The 17,603-nt window shown below is 43.3% G+C and overlaps 3 protein-coding genes across 4 annotated transcripts in view; all 3 read right to left on the minus strand.

The window, feature by feature from the left end:
• Positions 1-271: 271 nt before the first annotated feature.
• The window catches only part of LOC110066427 (uncharacterized), a 50,076-nt gene continuing 32,744 nt past the window's right edge, over positions 272-17,603 (minus strand). For both annotated transcript variants that reach the window (XM_089295549.1, XM_089295558.1), the window contains exons 17-28: positions 15,566-15,813; positions 14,648-14,853; positions 13,425-13,461; positions 13,040-13,147; positions 7,719-7,791; positions 7,018-7,123; positions 6,381-6,467; positions 5,312-5,452; positions 4,868-4,922; positions 4,718-4,782; positions 3,987-4,074; positions 272-3,801 (exon numbers count right to left, since the gene is read on the minus strand). In XM_089295549.1, the coding sequence (XP_089151675.1) occupies positions 1,846-3,801; positions 3,987-4,074; positions 4,718-4,782; positions 4,868-4,922; positions 5,312-5,452; positions 6,381-6,467; positions 7,018-7,123; positions 7,719-7,791; positions 13,040-13,147; positions 13,425-13,461; positions 14,648-14,853; positions 15,566-15,813 (3,170 nt within the window). In that variant the 3' untranslated portion in view covers positions 272-1,845. The remainder of the gene's footprint in view (positions 3,802-3,986; positions 4,075-4,717; positions 4,783-4,867; positions 4,923-5,311; positions 5,453-6,380; positions 6,468-7,017; positions 7,124-7,718; positions 7,792-13,039; positions 13,148-13,424; positions 13,462-14,647; positions 14,854-15,565; positions 15,814-17,603) is intronic.
• LOC149118401 (uncharacterized) lies at positions 7,720-9,656 on the minus strand. The gene is made up of 2 exons (XM_089295618.1): positions 8,837-9,656; positions 7,720-7,791 (listed from the first exon to the last, which is right to left on the minus strand). The coding sequence occupies exon 1, from the start codon at positions 9,626-9,628 to the stop codon at positions 8,840-8,842; it is 789 nt and encodes a 262-aa protein (XP_089151744.1). The 5' UTR covers positions 9,629-9,656; the 3' UTR covers positions 7,720-7,791; positions 8,837-8,839.
• LOC149118402 (uncharacterized) lies at positions 11,304-13,019 on the minus strand. The gene has a single exon (XM_089284833.1). The coding sequence runs from the start codon at positions 12,123-12,125 to the stop codon at positions 11,304-11,306; it is 822 nt and encodes a 273-aa protein (XP_089140959.1). The 5' UTR covers positions 12,126-13,019.

Genomic DNA, 17,603 nt, shown 5'->3' on the forward strand with positions numbered 1-17,603 from the left:
TGCGCCAGTGTCGGAGTGTAAAGTTTCAACAGCGTATGGCAGATAGTATCAGCAATGGGTCTGAAAATGAAGAAGTGGCTGACCAATTCTCAGTTTGAATTACGAGAAGCCAGGGCACCCCAGACAAACGCCATCGCACCGCCTTCAAGCCCTTGTAGATGAACATGCGCAAAGACAAACGCAGCTGACACCGGAATCGCACCACCGTATTAACACTTACTATGCGTCCATCGACAAGGTGCTGTCCGAGCTTGACAACAACAACAACAACAACAACAACAACTTTTTATTATTATTATTGACTCGCATATTGAGCTCAGGTTAAGCGGAAATGACCAGAAAATACTCTGTGCTTTGGAAAATATCTGTCATAGTGAACACCTAATAAAGAAAGCTTCTCCCGCGTTGCTAAATTTTACAAAATCGACGGCGAGATTCTGGAAGCCGAGCAGAAAATGTACGTGAGTTTTCGTCGTGCGCGCGGATTAGGCTGTATGACTGTTTCAGAAATGCTGGAGACAATGCACGAGAATGATCTATTTGATGTTTCCAGAATTTTCTAATGTGGTACATATCCTTGCAGTGATACCTGCTACATCGTGTTCTGCAGATCATTCAGTGCGTTGCGCAGATTAAAAACTATCCTCCGCAGCACCATGGGGCATAAACGTGTCAGCAACATCGCACTTATTAACATTGAAAGGGCATATGCCAACTCTGTAGTCTACAATGACATGGATCATATCATTGAAATCTTCGGCCGTCGAAATGGCAGAGACAGCTATATCTTTTAACGTGTTTTATGAACTTATATGACAGAATCATATGTAAGAATATTTTCTCTTCATATGTAGGTCTACGTCAGTGCACCGTTAGTGACCCTCGTTTCTTTTCGACTCAGTTTCGTACATATTTGGACAACTTGAGCGAATTTTTTGGGCAAATGGCTCACCGCCTCCCCTAGCAAAAAGTTGCTCTTACGCCTATGTATCTATTCGACTGATTATTTGAACCGAACCACAAAACATTTACACAAGTACTCTTCCTAATACTTTAACTCCTAAATACGTAAAAATCACGAGATAGGTGTGTAATTTTCGACAAACGCGATCTTACCTTTATGTCTTGCACCGCCATAACTCGAAATTCAAAATGCGCTGTTTTCCAAACGAAGGACGCTATTGAGCTGGAACGTTGTAAACAGATATAAATTTAGTACCTCTTAAGCCTGATGAGGGTAAAACCTTCAGTTTTGGATTTGAAAAATTGATGACGTCACGTGAAAACACTATTACAGTGGAAATTGCACTTTTCCAAACCCCTCTAACTCCCCTATTATTGGAGGAAACATCTTGCCAACTTGACAAAAAAAAGTAAGGAAAAATTTACGGTCGATTTTTTGAATCTCCAAATTTTTGTTTCTCTAGGCGGGATTCCACTGAATAAGTAACTGTAAAATGTCATTTTCAAACTTGCTGAGTTTTCCTTTGGAATGGAAAGGGTTTGAATTCATTTCGCGCAATTTTGAGAACTTTGAAAACGAGGTTGACGCTTTTAACACGAATTCTACTCGAGGTTGATTGATTTCCTAAGTGAATTCTGTCCCAACGTTTAGATTTTATCGAGGTATTTAAAAATCTTTGTGTTATTTGTCGGAAAGTCACTTATTTACACATGCTGATTAGATGTTTTGCTTCCTTGCCACAATGTTCTAGTCTTTTAAAAAACAACTGGATTCGAGTTTGCAATAATTGTGCCGCTATCTGTCGCTTGAATGTAGTGTCCTCTTGAAGAAAATGTTTAAGGGATAAACTGGAATGTCACAATAGCCATTACTGTAGTCAGTCATTTCCAATTCTTTCTCCCTCTGAAATTTTCTTGGTACTTCTTCGTTTCTTGTCGCATCTTTTTCTTGGTGGCACCTTTAGCTGATCTCTTTGGTGGCGAGCTGACGCCGCCGCCGCTGGCTCTTTGTCTCAGCGAATTGACGTCTCCAGTGTCGGCATGTGCTTTTCGTTTCCGAGATCCTCCATGGAGGTTCCAGATTCCAACAACACTTGAAATTGGGATTACCGGTGGGCCTTCTACAGGAGGATACCGCTGCCTTACTATGTCTGACGCTCTTTGAGCGCCTGGGTCTAGTTCAGTTCTACTTTCTCTTCGATCGAGCGACCGGTTACCTCCTGAGGTCGAGGGCTGTGAAATATCAGGCCCAGACGAGAGACTAAAAGAACTAGCTGCAGCTCCAGAAGTTCTACGTGATAGTGTATTTGGATGTGTAGTATAAGATGTGGATGGCAAAGTCGCAGCCGAAGAGTAGCTAGAGGACCTGTGTTGGGTGATTCGAGTGGGAAGTGGGTTTGGAGTTGCAGAAACCCCTGGATTTGGAGCATGGCTTACAGCTTCTTTAACTCTAGTGGAAGCTACTGCGTTTGACGATCTGCTTACATTTTTTTCAACGCTAGGTTGAACCCCTGGTTTGGGAACTCTGCTCAATATTGTTTCAACTCTAGGGGAAACCCCTGGGTTGGGAAGTCTGCTTACTGTTGTTTCAACTCTAGGGGAAACCCCTGGGTTCGGAACTCTGCTTACAGTTGTTTCAATTCTTCTGGAAACCCCTGGGTTTGGCACCCTGGTTGAAGTTGTTTCCTTAGGTGACTCTGTGGTTTCAGCTGGTGAAAATTCAATTTCAGTTGATGTGAATTCATGTTCAGCTGGTGACCATTCGCGCTCAGCTGGTGACCATTCACGCTCAGCTGGTGACCATCCATTTTCAACAGGCGACGCCGGAGATTTACTGGATTGCCGTTCTTGCTGGCGTAATTTAACAAAATGCTCCGCATTATGAGCCGCACTGTATTCGATAAGAGAAATGAAATGAGGATCCTGTGTGCCTATTTCAAGTCCGTTGTTACAATGTATCTCGTCTTCATTAGAAACTTCATTTTCGTCCAAAGAAGTGGTGATTGTTGAGGGAAATCTTGTGTCTAGTTTCATGATATTTTGGCCTGGTTCCATTTGTCTTCCCTGAAATGCACTGCCTTCAACTCGCTCACGATCACGATCACGATGATCATAATCACCATCGCGGTGTGACGAATGGTACCTGCGATGTTCCCTCTGATTGCGGTTTGAATTTGACTCAACAGGGGCTCCATTTTTCTGTTCTCGCCTATGGTGACTCCTGTGGTGATGGTCCCTCTTCCTGATGTCTCGGTTTCCATGACGGCGAGGATCACTACGATGATCATCAGATCTCGAACGGTGTCTTGACACTTCCCTAGTCTCTTTTTGGTGACGATCTTTATATCGTACCCCTTCCTTCTCATGTTTCTGTTGTTCTTGCCTAGTACTGCGTGAGGAATTGACAATCATCTTCCCACTTTCTGCAGCATGGCCATCTCGCTGACCGTTACCAAGTAACGGTTCACTGCTGGCCATTTCTGCTGCCGACGTGTGAGCCCTTCGTTCCACAGTTGCCGACGGCTCTCTTCTACTGGTAGAAACTGGCTTCACTTGCCCTTCATTGCGTTCCACTGCTGAACCAGAGCAAGAACCTTCAAGAGGTGCATCCATCTGGTGTACACCAAAGTCATTGCTACTGGAACTGTTATCGTGAGAATCACTCGCTTGCGCTGAGATGTGTTTGGTCTTTGACCGAGGGTCTTTAGCAGGAGAATGGATGTCGTTGGTTAAGCGGATGGAAAGAACTGACCGCACCTCTCGTGGAGATTCAACAGGAAACAAGCAATGTCTCTCCTCTGCATCATCGACCAAGGCTTTCCAGTCGGGAGAACCTCCCTGCAAGACACAAAGATAAGAGCATGTAACTTCCATAATTAACCGCGTAAACAATTGGAGGACAGCCGATATCGAAACCTCTTCATAACTCACAGAAAAAGTATTCATTTGAATACTTTTCCAAGATATACTGGAATCTTGCAATTGAAGAAACACATGCAAGGATATTTCCAATATTTTCCTACCTTGAGAGTTTTCATGTGACCAAAAACATAAAGCGCATGTCGTGCTCTTGTTAGGGCGACATTCATTCGTTGCTTATCACTAAGAAACCTACAAACGAAACGGATACGTGTTGAGTCAAAGGAGAAAACGATGAAGATGAAAATGTGGTGAGCTTGTGAATGTGATAAAATTCTGGGGTAAGGTATCTCGCGGTACACACAGAGCATTTAACAATTGTTTTACTTAGATGGCTTCCAAAAATGGTAGACCCATAACCCACGTAATCTCCGAACGTTCATTCTTATTAAGGAATCATGGAATAGTACCAGTGTAATCATGTTAGTTTGGTTTCAGGGAGTGCTACTAGCTAATGAATGAATTAATGAATGGATGGATGGATGGATGGATGGATGAATGAACGAATGAATGAGGTCTTTATTTCTTATTGAAAAAACGTCAGTCAGGAGACGTGAGTCTTTACAATCAAGTCCTGAATGAACGTAAGATATATACAATTTCAAATCTACGTTATTTAATTTAAAATCTACAACTTAAACTCTAAACAGAGAAAAATAGAAGTGGTTTCACACAATGGTAGGAGTGCTCGATACAAATGCATGCAGAGCGAAATACAAATCGAGATAGAAACTACAGTTACTCGAGTTTCACGCTTAAAGCGATCATCAGACTGTGCCCTTAGTGGCGACTGAAACTTAAAATCTATGTAATATGACCAAGAAAAACTGTTTACCCTATAGAACCAAAACAATTCTGTGCTCGAACACAACTCAAAATGATGACATCTTTCTCCCTTCCCTGAAAATGAAATAGTAACATGCAGCTTATTGAATGATCACCAAAGTCGCACAGTTACCACGATATACGAAAGTTCAAAACTTACCTGAAAGCCATCAACTGTGTTTACTTCAATTGTAGCTTCACCTCTGGATAAACCCCTAAAACAAGCACATACAACAGGGCGTCGACAAAACGAAACGTTTAAAAGCCAGGTGAAGCAAAAATGGAAAGCAAAGAGTGCAACTTTCCTTTCATATCGATAAGATTTCTGTTCTACACTTTGAAATTAAAGAACCTGTACAGTCGTTTCAGGGGAAGCAGAAAGCCTTGAAAAAAGGTCTATAGTGACTGAATACAGTGACAATATTGCAAGCCTTCATACTGACGAAAGTCATGGTGCCACATAACTAGAAACATCCTACTTGAAGCACTAGAAAACGTTTCCTTGTCTGTCTGTCTGTCTGTCTGTCTGTCTGTCTGTCTGCACAGGTGAGGTGTACAAAGTTTTTGATTCACACATTTTCCTAACAACAAAAATTATACTCACTCATCCATAAGCCTACTCTGAATCTCGCCTTTTTGTTGGCGATATGGTGTGATAATGCCAACACTCTCCACGTGCAGTATCTTTGCCAGATCACGGCACAGCTTGACAATCAGATCTACCTCAGCTGGGTTAGATAATGCTCTGTAGACAACACCGGAAACAAAAATGGCTTTAAAGGAGCTCAGTCACGGTTTGCGCACATTGAAAAGTTTAGCCTCAATTGTTCAAATTCGTCGTTTGTAATCTGTGTTAATCTTCTCGATCCTTAGCCATCCTTGTTCCTTTACGGTTTATCATTATCTCTTTGGTGTTTTTCTTTCTTATTAAACTGCTATTTTTAGGTTTCCTACCACTTAAGGGTGATTTTGTATGTGGCAAAAATAACTCAAAATACCGTGACTGAGCCCTTTTAACATAGGTTAAGATGTAACAAGGAACAGTCAGTCGACAACTTTTAAGGCGTACAGTATGACTCTTGAAGAGAGCTGCGAGTGAATTGCTGATAAATGTGTTGTCTTTCATTAATTCTACATACACTAGACTATTGTACTGTGGTGTCTTTGGTATTCAAAATGGCATAGGTGTGTGGGACAAGTGTATTGGAAATAAATGGACAAAAATCAATAAAGATCAAATCCGACATGCTCTCTTGTGGAAAAGTCTTATTCTTTTCTTCACTGTGAATGGCTGAAAGCATGCAAATTTCTCGTACATTTGTAATTTGCACTGCAGTGGAAATAAATACAGGCGTATTCATAATTTTCTCAGTCATATCATAAATGAGTAATCATATCAAAGCTCGGACAATTAAGGATTTACCCCACAAGTGATAGTTGAAAACTGTTTCAAATTGCACTCGCCCAAAGGCTCGTGCAATGCAAGGTGCATCCTTAATAACACTCACATTCATACCATTACCTATACCATCAGATAAATTCAACAGTCCGTTTTTCCAACGACAGTTAAGAAAACGAGCTACAAGCAACACAATTTTAGAATGGCTAAGGAGAACTGGCAATTCCGAACGTTGGTTATGGCTGGACATAAGATAATCATGGGCCAACTTTACCCTCTATCCTGAGAAATTTCCCCTCCACGGTGGACGTCAAACAGTGCATAGTGCTTTGCCAATGGAAAGGGCCTCTTGTCTAACGAGCTACAATATTAAGACAAATAGGTAGGACATAAAAACTCATACCATATTTTGGTTAACACTGTGTAAGTATTTGATTATGATTATTTTATTTTGATTATTTATGATTTTGCAAGAGATTTTCAAACACAATCAAACAGGCATGCCACAGGCTGACAAACAGATAAAAGGGTTAAGGCAATCTAACAGACTAGACAGACAGACAGACAGACAGACAGACAGACAGACAGACAGACGGACAGACGGACTGAGTGACAGACAAGGGCAGAGGGGTTGGGGATGTATGAACTTAGTTGTCATATGGTATCTAAGACCGTGCTTTATGAAGTTCACGCAGCAGGAAGTTAAAATATGACTAGTACTCAGCAGACTTTAGCAGTCAGACTGCACAGATGATCAATTCAAAGATGACTACTTCACAACCAAGTATGAGAAATTACAATAACGTTCAGCGAACAATTCTTGGGAAGAACAGTTGTACTAAGATTTGCAGTGCACCTTTACAAGTTGAGTAGTAAAGCAACACAAGAGCAGTTAGTCAACAGTATCTAACCTGTGGCTCCTGAGACAGTTGTTGTAAACATGGCTAGAAGGAAAGGCTGCAATTTCTGGATGCATTCGATACTGTTCCTCCAACATCAGTACTGGTTTCCCCATTTCTATGGATAATTTACACATTTTATATCCGTGCGAGCAGTGTGGCACAAAAGCCAATCATGATTATAATAAATATCGAAAAGATAACAGCCAAATAACGGAGCACCTGGTGCATGCTGAGGAAATAACAGACGTTACGTAGAAATTATTTCAGGGGAGAAGCCAATCGTTGAAAAAAACGCAGGGCAAGCAACCAAAACCTTTTCCCATTAAGCCAGACCGTGATACAGTGGTTTAAAGTTAGCGTATTGGCCTTGGACAAGGAACAAGTGTCGCCCCTGGTTGTTGAACGCAACCATGCTTGTTAAGATTCAGTTCCTCTCTTTTTTCTCTTGTTGACCATGATTTCAGGAAGAATACTGCTAAACGTTCGGTGTTTGGCTTTTAGTTACCCGTAAGTCCCTGTTGAAATAAAACCTGCACTGTTTTCAGGAACATACAAGTAAAAGAACGGAGTCGATGAGACAAACTGTTCATGCAGATATCCCTAAGTTGGAATATTGATAAGGAGCCAGCGCAATTTCCTGGATTTTAGAGAACAGTGCTACAACTTAGGTATCCAATCAAGCATACAACTAAGATTCCTCTAATATTTACCCTCTTTGTGATGCCTGAAGAATCTGTAGAGTCTTTCAAACATGGATCGTCCATATAACTTCTCTTTTGCTTTCTACAAGACGTGCATTCAGTAGGGATAGAGTGAAAATACCATATCTTAGAATTTGGCAGTTAAGTATAAATTAACGCCCAAGTCGCTAGTGGAGGGAAGGTGCCTACGAAGCCCGGGGGCTGCAACCGCAGTCACATCCCCAAGGCGCTAGAACACCCGACTGGCCTGCCCAACCCGCAACCAAGCCACGAGCCCCCCGCGCCAAGCCCCCTACAGGCACCCGTCACACTCAAGCCAGACGGCATTGGTGGAAAAAAAAAAAAAAATTAAATAACTAAGTAAATAAGTAAATAAGTAAATAAATAAATAAATAAATAAATAAATAAAAAAAATAAAATGCTGAAAAGAAAGGGGGGGATAGGGAGGGAACGCCGAGAACCGCTAAACTATAATTCAATCCACAACGCAACACTAACAGAGCGATGAACACACTGCGAGCACATGGGACGACAACACATGTACTAACCAAATATACCGCTGGACAATGTAAGCCCCAGGGCTCTCACGACCATATGACTGTTGCAAACGCTACAGAAAAGCACCAAACGCTAAACAAACGCTAACAGATGGCCAAGGCACCAACAAACGCCTACAAAAACGCTACTGACCAGACTGGCTCCTGGTCATAAACTATGTAAAATTTCATTGAACTATATCAAACGCTACAAAACGCACCAAACGCTAACCAAACGCTCACAGACGGCCAAGACACTGACAACCGCCTACAAAAACGCTACTGACCAGACAAGCTCCTAGTCGTTAACTATGTTAAATTTCATTTAACTACATTTAACGCCCAAGTCGCTAGTGGAGGGAAGGTGCCTACGAAGCCCGGGGGCTGCAACCGCAGTCACATCCCCAAGGCGCTAGAACACCCGACTGGCCTGCCCAACCTGCAACCAAGCCACGAGCCCTCGGCGCCATGCCGAAGGGATCTCCGGGATGGAACAACCCGGAGTAAGGGGCTCGGGGCACCAAGGCCACAGCCCCCGACAACCCCAGCCTGAGGCACCCACCCCCACTGGTACCCAGAGTAATCCACTACCTGTTAAGCCACCAACTGGTAGGATACACGGACAATGGAACTAACTGGAGTTCGGATATAGATCTGGTAGGCATCGCTAGACCACCACCCTAAGGTCTTGATAAGGTGATCTGGAACTCCCCGCGCCGCTGCAGTTGTCACTGCCCCAATATGGAAGCTATGACCAGAGTATGAGCCAGAGTACCCTGCCTCATTTAGGATGGACTGCACAGAGGATGATAACTGCTGCCGGGTAAGGGGACGACCATCGCTAAATATAAACAGTGGCCCTGGAGCGGACCCACGCAGAGACAAGTAATTGCCCAAAGCCGTTATGGGGCACACAGAGCCCAAGCCACGCCCTAAGTAGATATCACAACCCATGCGGAAGGGGTCTGTCTTGGAGCACTTGATACGGACTTTAAAACACGAGGGGTTCACTAAGGAGTCTGCTTGCATGTCGCTAACAGTCATATGGATGTTAGGATCAAACACAGAGTTGACTGTGAACTCCCCGGCACGCAAAGAACCAAAAAATCCCAAGCAGAACGCAGCCCACAACATCGCATGGTCCCTAGTAGACAGGTCCAAAGAGCGCTGAATGACCTTCAGATGATCTACTGTGATAGGTAGGTGCCTAGGTGAAGCTGGACCCTGAACCCGCTTAATGCCCCTAAGTAAACGCTGCAAACGAAGGCAGTTGACTAAAGGATCTGGAAGGCCATGGTCAATATGAAGGGAGCGTACTGCTGAAAGATAGACCTTGATGGAGGAATGGTTCAGGTTATCTGCCAATAAAGAAGCAAAGCGCATGAGAGTCTCCTCATTGGCTGGGGGACTGTAGCCATCCTGGTTTGCACGACCATCCTGGCGGCAAAAGTCTATAAATCGACGTTGGGCAGATCGGCACACTCGTCGGGTGGATGGTGCAAGACCTTGGGTAAGTAGGAACTGACACTTCTGAGTCAAGGCATCTGAAGCACTGCCAAAAGGGAAGCAGGAATCTGGGATGGGGTCGGGTCGGCATGTGGCTCCAGGCGTCTGAACCGCTGAAATTGGAATCGAGAGAGTGCATCAGCAACTGGATTAGCTTTACCTTGAACTGATGAAGCTGTAAACAAAAAGGAATGACGGATGGCCAGCATAGTCAAATAATGCAGCAACACCATTAGGCTTTTGTCCCACGAGGTGCCAGACTTAAGTACAGCCACCACGGACTCATTGTCACATAAGAACTCGACCCACCGAGATACCCACTGAGAGCCCCACAGATAGGCTGCTACCACAATTGGGAAGAGTTCCTTATACGCTATAGATAATGAACTTTGTACAACTGACCAGGCACCAGAAAACCAGTGGGATTTAAAAATAGCTTCGTATCCCAAAGAGCCAGCTGCATCCGACGAGACCTGGAAGTCCGGGAGAGGGGCCCATGTGGGCATACAGAAAAAACTGAGGCCATCCCAAGTTTGGAACAGCTCCCGCCACCATGTTATATCCCGTCGGAATTCCTGGTTAAGCCTAATGGGGTAATCATCGCGGCGAAAGGCACAAAGCAAGTTGATCATCCAGCGAAGGAATGTCCTACCCTGTAGGGCAACCTTGCAGGCGTGATGGAGGTGGCCAATCAGTGATTCCAGCTCACAACGTTTACAAAAACGTTTTGCAGCCCACTCATCTAACAGTGTAACAATTCTAACTCTCTTGTCAGCCGGGAGCCGCGCCTGAAGTTTTTCAGAGTCAAGTTCAATCCCAAGGATTGTAAGATGAGTCGCAGGTCCCTCCAGCTTATCTGGATGAAGTGGTAGACCAAGTTTTTTACACAGTTGAACACAGGTTTGAAGGTTGTTGTGGCAGACAGGGGAAGCCGGTGGGCCCAAGGTGAGGAAATTGTCCAAGTAATGACGGAGAAATGTGACATCATAATTTTGAACCAGAATCCATTCAACCAAGTCTGCAATGGCAGTAAAGATGAATGGTGCAGAACGCAGCCCAAATGGGAGCACCATATCCACAAAATATTGCCCACGCCACTTCATGCCAAGAAGGGGGCGATCATCCGGGTGGATTGCCACATTCCGATATGCACTGGCCACGTCAAACTTGGCCATTAATGTTCCTCGGCCCAGAGTCATTATGCCATCAATGAAGGCATCCACTGAAACGTACTGAACTGTAAACGGGGGCTTAGGGATGCTGTCATTAACGCTTTTCTCCTCAGGTGAGGAGAGGTCCAAAATGAGACGCCACTTCCCAGGCTAATTATTTTTGGGGATCACCCCAAAACGACTTATGTGCAAAGACGGAAGTGGCGGCATTGGAAAAGGACCTGCCACCCTGCCGGAAGAGACTTCATTTTGTAAGTAGGAGTCAATCACTGCTGGGTGTTTGGAAGAGCTACGCATGTTCAAAGATGCAGATTTGAGTGACACCAAGGAGGGGTCGAATCCTATCCGAAATCCATCCTGTATGCCAGAAATCACATAAGCTACAGCTGATTCATCGGGATGATGGCGCAACTCCGCTTGAAATTGATCCAGCTGTAATGGTGAGACCTTAGAAACCAGAGATAACGGAGCAACAGAGACAGCTGTAATGCAGGGCGTAGCTGGAACTGAAACTGGAACTGAAACTGGAATGGAAACTGGAACGGGACAAAACAAATTTCCAGGAAGGTCTGTGGTTCCTGTTCCACAGCGCGAAGATTTACCGTAAGCAGATCCGCCAACTCCACGAACTGGCCTTCTATGATCTTCTTGGCCAATTTTGCCAGGATTGGTGCATGACCCGGACCGACAATAAAAGCTTTCTCAGACTTGGTCACTGATGCAGAATTACCGAGGCTTGGCAGGCTACTGGCTACACTGGAACTAGCGAACGGAGAGGTGATGGGGGCCACGAAGCGGGCCGAGCTCGAGTCAGTGATGGCCGACACGGGAGAAAAAGTAGGAACAAAAGCAGGCAAAGTAAACATACCTGACGACGCCCCAGAAGCCACAGATGAAACGTTGGCATCACAAGAAACAGCAGTCGATTCGGAGGAGCTAGATGGAGCAACGCCAGCAGAAGTGCCAGGGACGGAGGAATTTAACGGCGAGGGGGCGTTCCCTTGAATTGAAGAGATGATGGTAGGAAGGGAGCTTCCAAGTGCGCGAACAACAGCCTCCGCGATCGAATCGACGGCCAAAGGCGCCACAGGGCCAGAGGGAGCCGTTGAAACCACTGTCGGCGCGGAAGACAACAGAGGTAAGTCCTCCGAACGAAGTCCGGCAGACAAGCTATTGTTGGTTGAACGAGGTGGGTTCGGCATGATGTACAAACCAGCGACGAGCGAGTTAAAGACGAACCAAAAACACGAGAGCAGGCGAAGAAACCCTGGTGGATGAATGACGAAATTTCTTTTTATCCCCAACTGGGAACCGCTACACTAAGCCCGCCAAAACTCCACGCTATCTGAACGGCGAGCACACTATCGGACCAGGTACAAGAGAAGTGAAGATGAACCACAACACGGCGGTGGAGACAGGACGAAACAAAAACGCCACAGTCGAAGATCGAAGAACTTCTGTTTTAACCGGGACAGCGACCGAGATAGCTAACGAAGCAATAGGGAGAACGCCGAGAACCGCTAAACTATAATTCAATCCACAACGCCACACTAACAGAGCGATGAACACACTGCGAGCACATGGGACGACAACACATGTACTAACCAAATATACCACTGGACAATGTAAGCCCCAGGGCTCTCACGACCATATGACTGTTGCAAACGCTACAGAAAAGTACCAAACGCTAAACAAACGCTAACAGATGGCCAAGGCACCAACAAACGCCTACAAAAACGCTACTGACCAGACTGGCTCCTGGTCATAAACTATGTAAAATTTCATTGAACTATATCAAACGCTACAAAACGCACCAAACGCTAACCAAACGCTCACAGACGGCCAAGACACTGACAACCGCCTACAAAAACGCTACTGACCAGACTAGCTCCTAGTCGTTAACTATGTTAAATTTCATTTAACTACATTATAATTTAACTTCACAAAGAGATTCAGAGATTGACAGTTTCAGCCAAACACACCTGCGTGATCTGCCAAAACTGATACGTAAAGGCTTGAGAAACTAAAGAGGATACGACCCAAACGGTAACATTACTCCAAAACGATAGAAAAACAGCAAGCAGCGGAACTAAACACTGACTTAGCTTTGACATACCATTGACAATACAGTGGACGGCAACTGTTCGGGATCTCCAACGAGCACCAGTTTGGATGCTTGAAACCACAGTGGTATGAGTAAATCCAGTTCATTACACTGACAGGCCTGCAAAATACTAGTTTTTTGTAAGAAATTCCACGTTTATTCTGCTGTTGTTTTCTTTTGATACATACATGGCAATTTTCTTTAACAGTCATTTCAGAAAAAGGAACATTTTTTTACGAAAGGAATGTTTTGATAGGAACGTCTCTCGTGGCCAGTTACAATATTAAATTTTAGTTACGAGGTTACGACAATGGATAACATACATAAGTAGAATAACAACAGCTTCAACAAAAGAACAAGAATAAACAAAAATATGTCTATTTGATTCCAGTCTTACCTCATCCACGATAACACAAGTGAAAGGGCAGACACGTCTACGTGACAAAACAAGGTAAATTAAAAACAAATCAAGTCATTGTTAAAAGCTGGTGGCATAGCGACTGTCCGTCTAAGTCCTAATTCAAGCAGCTACTTCAAAGCCCCACCAATGACAACATAACATGAGCTCAAAACCCCAATATGACTTTTTTTTTTGCAATAACATTACATTACATACAAAAATTGCCTACTCTACTTACAATGTTAACGTAACTTACAATTTAACGATACCAACAAAACTTACAATACTAACAATATTTACAATTTCTTAATATCTTACATTACTTTCATGTAGGGGGTTAGCTACAATAGGAGGCTTTCTCACATATTGATTTGTGACTTAGATTTATGTTTCTCAATCTTAATTTTGTTTGTCAAAATCGCTAAGAAAGCATCGAAATAAAACTCTTCTTCTTTTCTTGAGGCAGTATATAAATAATATTTGGCTATAATCAAGCAGAGGTTTAAGCCAAGATGACGAGCGAAGTTATCTGCCACGCCATATATTATTTGCTTTTTATCGAGAGTGATCCTATCTCCGTTTTTCGAGCTCCACCAATTAGTAAAGAGAGACCAAAAAAGCCGAGCTTCCGAACAGGTAGCAAAAAGATGGGTTAACGTTTGTCTTTAGGTGACATTTATCATGTTCCTTGATTGAATCTCTAAAAAGTGTCGAATTTGTGGGAAGAATGTGATGAATTATTTTGTATTGGAAAATGGCGAGTCTAGTGTCTTGGTAACATTAAACGGAAGGCTATAAATGAGTTGCATTGTATGTTCTTTTAGACTGGCTTCTTTCATCCTTCGTTCGGCTGTAGGCGTGACGAATTTACTCTTAACAAAACATTTTGTTGCTGATCGGCAAGAGAGTTTATCTAAAGATATCTTATCCTTCTCAGAACGTTTTTCCAAAGGTTCAGTAACATTTCCTTTGAGAATATTGACTCAAGACAATATGACTTAAGACTGCTGACATTCTGTCTTTCTCTCGAAATGAGGCAAGGATTACAAGGCAAGGCAGGCTAGAAGGGATTGGGACGAGAAATGAGTGTGGCACTCACAAGAAGAAACACATCCATACTGCCCTTATGTGTTCGTGTTCATTGATAAACACTCATCTGACTATGACCGGCTGCCAGCAGTCTAACATGGCTTAAAAAGTAACAATATAGCAGTTCTCACCGTCCTGCCAGGTCCTGCTTCAAGCTGCTACTACCAGCCCCACTCAGAGTGGTACAGATTACATCAGCACACTGAAGGATTTCTTTTCTTATCCGTGATTCTTCCCGACGCTTGTTGGCTTTCTTGTCTTTCTCTCGACGGTACTGCTGCTCCAGGGTGTTTTTGAGTTTGATGAGGTTTGCCTTTTTGGTTTCCAGTTTCTCGAGCTGTTGATAACACATCACAATTAGACCAGTATTTGCAAATTCAGTGAGCCCTGTCTAAACAGTCACTTCTTTATGACAGACGCATTGGTTTGTAGACAACTACTAATCTGGAACTTGAGAAATGCTTTGCTGGCCGCACTATTAATGTTGAATATGCAGCACGGCTTGGAAACACACTTTTTGAATCAAAACTGGTTCCCTTCCTTTAGCCTGGCTCCCTCAAGGCAAGACACCTCTCTACCAAAGGCAGGTACTGGTCCCCAAGGTGTCTTGTTAACAGAGTTGACTGTAAAATTTGAACATGATTGCCACAGACATCACTTTTCAAAATTCCCTGACTTTTCCCTGACATAAAAGAAACAATTTCCCGACGAAATAAATACCAAATACTTCTAACCTCCCTTACAGCCTTCCTTTCCACTCATTCATTAAGACTGATAAGTTCTCAACACATTTTCCTTCTTCAGTAAGGATAAACACTGTTGAGATCACAGCTGTGACCACAAAATGTTTCTTCCAGCCTTCAATGGTATTACACCTAAACTCAGCCGTGTTAAATCATTTCAATTTTCAGAAGTTCCCTGACTTTCTTCAAAATGTCAATTTTCGCTAACTCAAAATAATTTTTCCTTGAACATTTCCTGACGTGTGGCAACCCTGGCTTCCAAAGCAGGTATTTTACCACAAAATAACAAGAAAGTACAACAAATACCTCACACTCATTGGATTGAGGCGACATCTGTAATATCCAAATTTCACGTTGTAATATCTTCTCATTAGCAGCAGTGCTTTGAAGCTTTTCTTTGGTACTGTTTAAATTATCCTCTGTTGTTGACGAGGATGCATTTTCTAGGATCTGCTTTGTCATGCTGTCTAATGAGAATTTCATCACTGATGGGTGGATATGGGATTTACGGCCTACTCGCACCAGGCACAAATCTCCACAGTTGTTTGCAAATGCTTTTGTCAAAGAAAAATGAAAAAGAAAATGTTTAGTGCCATGTTAATAACATGAAAGTAAAGTAAGGCAAAGCGGCCCATCAGGCTGGCGCTTATGTCTGGTTTCAGTGGCATGAAGAAACAGGGAGTATTTCATTGGGATACTTGTCCATCGTAGGGTTACCCCCCCCCCCCGCCCACCACCCCCCAGAATTTAATTGGCCAATACCAATTTTTTCATCTGGGTGGAGAGAGGCACTGTGAGAGTAAAGTGTCTTGTCTAAGAACACAACACAATGCTCCCAGCCAGGGCTCGAACCCACATTGTGAGAGTTAAAGGGCCCTAGTCAGCCACACCTTTGTTTTTGTTTGCATGCAAGAGTTTGGCTATTATATTTTGTTCAGAGGATGTCGAAGTGAAGGAAATCACCGTGAAACTACTAAAGATAATCAAAGATACTTTCAGGAACACAACTTTCAATAAAGCAAAAAAATTTCACTTCACCATGTAATATCAATAATTTCGATGGCATCGAAAATGACGTAGGCTGGCCACAGTCCTTTTAAGTGCCTTGCTCATGCAACAACACAATGCAGTGTCTCCAGCCAGCGCTCGAACCTGGAGCCCTTGATCTGGAGGCGAGCGCACTAACCATGAGGCCAGCATGCCTCCACTCTGGCATGAAAGTGCAACACAAAAATCGTTCTTGTACTATTTCCAAAACGAGAGCGAGTGTTTCATCGGGGTATCCAAACACCGAGAAACAAATGAAAGCACGAGGCCATAGGCCGAGTGCTTTTATTGTTTCGAGGTGTTTGGATACCCCGATGAGACACGAAGCACGAGTTTTGGAAATAACTTCTCATGATCACTCTTAAAGAAATAATAAACAAAGGCTTCCAATTAGAATTGTTTGCTGTCTAACATTCCTTCCTCGATAATTTCAATATCAATGATATTTTTTACCGGCGTAATTAATTTGCATTTATGGTGCGATTTAATTTATTCTGAGATGTGAAAGTTGCTGGGATTGCCAGCATTTACAAGTTGTCATTCAGTCAGGATGTATATCGCAAGAAAGTTGTTCAAGAGATTTCGGTAGCCGAAAAGTGTGGAGGATGAGAAGAAAAGTGTTGATAATGCAGTACCGAAATCAACAGCTTATAAAGCCAAATGGTCGTGTAAGGTTTTCGAAGAATGGAAACCGCATCGATTAGTGAAGTCCTGTACTTTGGAACCCGGCGGTCTTTTTACCACGAAAGACTTTGAAGAAAGAGTGCAAACTTTGGAAACGGCCATTACAGATATGCCTGCATGCAGTCTCAACTACTGGCTGTCGAAGTTCGTTCAAGAAGTAAACAATTCTTCTGGGGAACATTATCCTTCCCGTTAGTTGTACTCGATTATTTGCGGACTGAAGTGCCACCTTTCTGATGTAAATGGAAGTGCTGCATTGAACCCTTTGGACATGTCCGAGCGAAGGTAAGTTACATTTTTGGGGGATACAATTTGGTTCGCGTAAACTACTTGTGTGCATTGTTTTTAATACTACTTTTTTTCTTTCGCTTTCTTAGGTTTGTGACATTTCGGCGTGTTTTGGATGCAGAAATGAAAGAAGCAACGCGAATGGGTGTGACTTTGAAAACAAAAGGAGACACATTGTAAAAGCTTACTTCTGAGTAATAAATATTCATTAATTTTGTGCAAGTTGTCATTGTGCATATTTTAGTGGTGTATACCACTCTCACTGGAGAGTGGTATACTGTTTTTCATTGGGTATCCAAACACATGCACGTGATGTGGTATACAT

Source organism: Orbicella faveolata, unplaced genomic scaffold (genome assembly GCF_042242905.1).
Source record: "Orbicella faveolata isolate gen_17 unplaced genomic scaffold, um_ofav_v1 contig_1, whole genome shotgun sequence".
NCBI lineage: Eukaryota > Metazoa > Cnidaria > Anthozoa > Scleractinia > Merulinidae > Orbicella > Orbicella faveolata.

Excerpts from the sequence above, each read along its gene's own strand:
- LOC149118401 (XM_089295618.1), bottom strand. The coding sequence starts at position 9,628 with ATGCGCTTTGCTTCTTTATTGGCAGATAACCTGAACCATTCCTCCATC.
- LOC149118402 (XM_089284833.1), bottom strand. The coding sequence starts at position 12,125 with ATGCCGAACCCACCTCGTTCAACCAACAATAGCTTGTCTGCCGGACTT.